The 6000-nt window shown below is 49.8% G+C and overlaps 1 protein-coding gene across 1 annotated transcript in view; it reads left to right on the top strand.

Moving 5' to 3' along the window:
- Positions 1 to 513: 513 nt before the first annotated feature.
- Positions 514 to 6000, top strand: part of Gxylt2 (glucoside xylosyltransferase 2) — an 81294-nt gene continuing 75807 nt past the window's right edge. Inside the window, exon 1 of the mRNA XM_055628648.1 lies at positions 514 to 794. Within this exon, the coding sequence (XP_055484623.1) occupies positions 514 to 794 (281 nt within the window). The remainder of the gene's footprint in view (positions 795 to 6000) is intronic.

Here is a 6000-nt window from a genome sequence, read left to right as displayed (position 1 = left end):
GAATAAACAGATTCATGACGGAATTGGCTAGAGTGGTGGATGGAATGGGTGAGTGGCTGCAATGAGAGAGTCGGTGTGACAGCGAGTGAGTGGGTGGGAGTGTGAGTCCTCAGTGAGCGGAGGCATGCTTGAATGGGGGAGAGACAGTCTGAGGATGACTGGGTGAATTGGAGGGTGAATCTGAACGTGTGGGTGTGTATGACAACTCCAGAGGATGAATGAAGGTGTGGTGAGCCTGAGCTACCTGAGCTCTGTGCGCCTGGGTGCCGTGGTGGGCTGCAGGGCCGCTACTCCACACAGTACGGTAGGGAGGGCTGCTCCACCCGAGTCGGCTCGCGCCTCCTCCCAGCCCTCCCCTTGCTTCTCTTCTCCTCCCCCTCCTCCTCTTCCCAGTCCTTCGCCACCGCCGCCAGCTTCGACCCCAGTCCCGGGGCGAGCCGGCCTGGACGCTGCGCCGCCGCGGGCCGCGATGCGCAGAGGATCCGCGCCGCCCCGGGGCCCTCGCGCCGCACCATGAAGCTCCGCAGCAAGGCAGCCGCGCTGCTCCTGCTCGCGCTGGCCGTGCTGCTGCTGGCGCTGCTGTCCTTGCGCGCCCGCCGCGACCCGGAGCCCCCCGGGTTCCCCGAGCGCCCCGAGGCTGCCCCTCAGCGCCGCCCCGCGCCGGTCCCCACGCGCCCTCCGGAGCCCCGCGCCTTCCCCGGGGCGGCTGGCCGGCGCTCCCCCGGGCGCCGGGCCCCTCGTCCGCGCCCCCGAGCCGGCCGCCAGCGCGCCGCCAGCCGCGAGAAGTTGGCGAGGTGAGTCGTGGCAGCCTAGATCCCTCCCATCTGGGGACCTGCGGCTCGCTCCTCGTACCGGTGCCAAGTTCAAGGGCGGCTTGGGGCTGGATGGATGGAGGGGCAGATTACAAGTTTCACTCACTCTGTTACGTCTTCCCACGCCGGGAGACACTCAGACCACCCTGGTGACTCCCATGCACCCCCTCGAAGGAGCGTCAGGGGAAGTGGATTGTAGGTTACGGGTCGCCAAGTGTCAGGGCGAGACCTCTGGTTGCGTTCTTGCGAACATGTGCTCTTTGTTTAATTTTTCAAAAGCCATCGCCAGGCAACTGGAGCTCTTTCTCTTGTTTCACGGGAGAATTCAGAGCGAAAACCTAGATCTTAGTGGAGTCGAAGAAGTTAGATGTTGAGCCAGGGACTGGCTTGCGTTCGGTACATGCTCGGGCACCCGCGTGCTGCCCGCAGAGCGGGCATCTGGCTCAAGTTGATTGGGAAGAAGTTTGCTTCTTGGAAGGAGTGGTGCGTGGAACGGGAGAGGCAGACTGGGGGTTTCCTGGTTTCTGCCTGTTGAAGCAGCGGGACCGCCAAAGGCTCCCGCTGGGAGAGCATCTTAACCTTCGACCCTGCCCTCTCCCTACACGAGGCGGTCCACGAGGCTGCCTTTCACCACAGCGTTTTATCTCTGGTCCTGTTGTTACCGGATGTCTGCAGGTTAGGGATTCTCCTTTGTTGTGGAGAGGTTTTGAACAGTCTCCCCCCCTCCTCCACCCCACCCCCAGTCGGTCTGTTTCCTCTGCTCCTCCAGGGCTGCTGTTTCTAACTGCCTTGCAACGACCACATTTGCTGGACTCCTTAATTACTTGAAACAACTTGAAGAATTCTTTTTGACCATAATGACGAAGTCGGGCGGTTTTTTTTTTTTTTTTTTTTTTTTTTTTTTTTTAACTGTTGTTAAGAGAAACACGAAACCTTAAAAAGTAGCTGGGTCAGCTTTTCTCTCTCCACTTGTAATAAATGCAGATGGGTATGATAGGGGGAGAAAATACCCCAGAAACCTTAGTCTTATTTTTTTTTAATTTGTTTATTTTTTGTGTACATGTTGAGCGAGGCATGTGGAGAGGTCAGAAGTCGGTTTTCTCCTTCCACCCAGTGCGTACCTGAGAATGAATTCAGGTCCTTAGGCTTGGCAATAGGTACCTCTACCCACTGAGGCCTCTCGCCCCCTCCAACTTCAGACGGTAAAGTTCTTAGAACTTCTTACAAGTTCTGAGTGTGCACTTTTCTGTTATATAATTAGTAGGATTTTTTCCCCCTCCAGTTTGTTGGGGTCTCTTATTTACAGTAGGTTATTTCAGAGTTGAGCTACAAGTTCATTATGATGTCTTAGATAACAAGAGCTGGCATCGCAACCCAAACAGTGTCAAAAGCACCATGTAAAAATAGTTGTTAGTAATTGCCCGCACACTGCAATCCATTCACACGGTGGCCCTTTGATGGTTCTGCGAAAACTTCCCAATAATGGAACTGTTGTTCAGCATCATGAAAACGTGTTTCAAATGTAGATCCTCAGATCCCAGCCAGTCCTACCGAATCTTAAAACACACGGGAGCAGAGCCAATAATCTGTGTTTCCACCTCCGTCTTTTACACTCGGTGTATATGAGGGTGTTTGTGCCCGTGAAGACCGGAGGCTGACGTTCAGTGTCTCCCTCAGTTCTCACCGTCTTATTTTCTCGAGGCGTGGTCTCTCACTGAACCTAGAGCTTGCAGATTTGGCAGCGAGCAAACACCAGACTGAGGACCAGTCCTCCTGCCTCCACCTCCCCGGAGCTGCGGCTGCACTCTATCAGTAGAGCCATCTCCTCATCCAGCAGCTCTGAGTACACGCTGGATGATGCACACATTAGTGTTTGAATCAGAAGAGCGGTTTGTACAGGGCTCACAGGTAAGAGCTGGATGAGGCAGCCTGGGACTGGAGAGGACCTGAGCTGCTGTCAGGCAACACTCTCGCCTGCAATTCATCACCACACTGAGGTTTTTCTAAAGAGGCACCATGGATTCTGGCATGTGCCTCATTCTTCAAGGTGTTGGGAACATTGGGGCAGCTTCCTCTTGTCTCGATCTGAACAAATTGGTTCTGACTTGCAGGAGATCATGAATTGAATCCCAATGGATGCTATAGAGAAGGTATATTGCAGAGGCAGCAGGATCCTGGAAGCCATTTTTCTTTTGAACATATCTTTTAGATGATCATGGAAATGATGCCCAATGCCAGAGGAATGAAGAACTAATTCACCAACTCTGGAAAGAGTGAAAAAAAAAAATGCCACCAGGCATCTCAGACTCAAATACATAAACAGTTGACATTTTCTGAGGCATTTTTTCTTTCTTTTGCTACCTCCACGGCAAGGGTAACTCAAGGTCTTAAAGTGAAAAGGAAGCGGGAGGGCAGACCCCCACTGGCTCCTTTATTGCTTTTCAAATTCTGCCTGGGTGAAATTTTTGTGGTTGAGAAGGAATTTCATTTAGGGAGGGAAGAGAGAGCCTGTGGCTTAATCTTTTTACGTGGCCGGAATCCAGAGGAGATCGGAGGCTGCGTGATCTCATTTCTCCTGCATGATGAAGGTCAGATTTGTGGTTGTAGATAGCAGAAAGCCTGAGGGTGGATGGGACCCAGCCGGCCACCTGCTGACCACACAGAGGCCAGGCTGGCCTCCTCAGGGCTCCACTGTAAATGAAGTTCTGCCACGTCAGTGTGGGGAACGAAGCCTTCTTCCACATCTTGTTTTCATTTTCAGCAGATTTTCCATGGGCTTGCCTGGTTAGCAGGCAGACCCTACAATTTTAGAACTAGCCATTTGTGTGCAATCTGTCCTGTGGTGACTTCCTTCTATATAAACATGAAACCTGGAAGTAAGAGCTGGGCTTTGCAGTCATGAGTGTGATCTGAAAGTGGACATCAACCTGCAAGTAGCCACCGATTGTAGAGCCCAAGAGAAATAAAATTCTCCTTCTAATTTGATTTATTGATGATTTATACCTGGCTGGCTTCCAAAAAGAATTTGATGTGACTATAGTGCACAATACAAATGCAATAAAGTCATTAAAATAGTTGTATAAGAAGGTCATGGGGAGAAATAATAAGCACTGTTTGCTAAAAGTTGAGACCACTTTTACTGAAGGACTAAGTGCTACATTTAGCTCTAAGCCTCCTCGCAGCCATATTAAAAAGGGAACATGGTGAGCTGCCTAATCTTCAGTGAAAAGAGAAGAGGGTTACTAAGAGATTTTTTTTTTAAAAAAAGAACATGCCAAACTCTAAAATAAAAAGGTTTTCTTGGGAATAGATTTCAGACTTCAGAAGATTGTATCTCCATTTGCTTCAGAAAACTCTTTGAGCCTGTATGTGGAAAAAGAGGTTGAATGTAACTGGGGATCAGCAGTATGAAAAGAGTAGGTCGGAGTGGTGGCTTCCTGAGTGTAGTGCTTGGCGTGCAGGTATGAGCACCTGAGTTTGGATCTCCAGAACTCAGCTACAGCTGGAAGCAGTAACATCTGTAATCCCAGCCCTCCCATGCTGAGGTGGGAGGCTGAGAAAGAAGACGTCCCCAGAACCATAAGGGTCAACTAGCCTGGCATATACACCTGTCTCAGACGGAGTAGAAGGCAAGGACAGACTCCTGCAATTGTCCTTCAGCCTTCACATGTGCGATGTGGCTCACACGTGGGGGTGCATTCTCACACACAAAAACGTGTATATACATATAAATACTAAAGAGGGGAAAGAAAATGAATGTGGCTTGTGGAATTCAGCAAATTGGGTTCTGGTACCAAGTCATTTCCATCTTATTTTCTTCATCTATAAAAATGAGCAAATTGATCCAAAGTTTCCTGAGATCTCTCCCAGCTCTGGCACGATGATCCTGTGTTGAGCACGTCAAGTTCATCAGCAAGATTGCAACCATGGCTTTCACATGCTGGCACTTGCAAGATCAGCTCCTCATTCCCTGGCACTTTCTCACTATCTGATTGCTCAGACTCAGACCTCTCTTGAACTCTATTCTTTCTCTTATGGGCTAGCCTGTTTTCTCTTAAAATAGGGCTTCTTTTAGAAACAAAAAATGCTACATGTTTATGTATTGTGTGTGTATGAGTGTGAGCTTGGCACACAGGTCACAAGCAGAGGTCAGAGGACAACTTGCAGGAGTTGGTTCTTTCCTTTCACCATGTTGGTTCTGAGATTGAACTCAGGCTGTCAGGCTTAGCAGCAAGGTCTTTGCCCACTGAATCGTCTAGCCAACCCCTAAGCCATGGTTTCTGAGAAAGACTTCAGCCTACTCTTGATCCCGTCGTATGTCTCTGTCAGTATACTCTACAGTTGTCCGGCAAATGTTTCTGGCATACAGGCCGCCAGGCATTTGCTGTGTGGTAGAGGATGGAGTCTCCTGGGATTTGTAGGAGGGGAAGACAATAGAGAAGCTGGCTGCCCTTGGCTGACTCCCCAGACACTTCAGTGAGAGGAAACACATCCCGGCTCATCACCAGTTTCTTTCACTTCCTTTGATCTCAGAGGTGAGTCTAGTCAGAGGGTTCATGCCTGAACAAAGGCCTCAATAAACAGGCATGATGTCATGTAGCTGAATCTATCTGTGGCCCTCTCAGAAATAGATGGTGGCCTTAGAGGGCCGTCAAGGTTTCAAGGTCTTGAGTAACTGTGAGTCTTGATCCTCTTCACACCTCAGTTTTTAATCACATATGTGTGAGTGTGCATTGTGTGTATGGGTGAACATTCATGTACATGTGCTCTAGTACACATGTGATAAGCGCACAATTTTCCAGACCCAGTTCCTTCCTCCCGCCATGTAGGTCCCAAAAATTGAACTCAATTTGTCAGACTTGGCGTCCAGTGCCTTTAATCCGCTGAGACATCTTGTCAACCCCGGAGCTCAGTTGTGTTGTCTGTCACACACCCATACCTACTCAAATTAGTCCTTTTAGCTTTGCCATAAAATATGCTTCCACTGTCTCTACCAATGCCATGGTACTGCTGGCTGCCATCCTTTGAACACCGCAGTACGCCTACTCTGGCTTGAGTGGTTCTACTCTAGCGCCCTCTACAGTTCATTGTTGGAATAACCTTGAACGGCTTAGACCAAAGTAGATCGCTTCGTGGGCTTAAAGCTGTCCAGTGTTGGTGTGTGTGTCCCATCACAATAAGAATAAAA

The sequence above is a fragment of the Psammomys obesus genome, unplaced genomic scaffold (genome assembly GCF_907164565.1).
Source record: "Psammomys obesus unplaced genomic scaffold, mPsaObe1.curated_primary_1811, whole genome shotgun sequence".
In the NCBI taxonomy this organism is placed as follows: Eukaryota; Metazoa; Chordata; class Mammalia; order Rodentia; family Muridae; genus Psammomys; species Psammomys obesus.
This window is presented reverse-complemented; position numbering and strand designations above follow the sequence as displayed.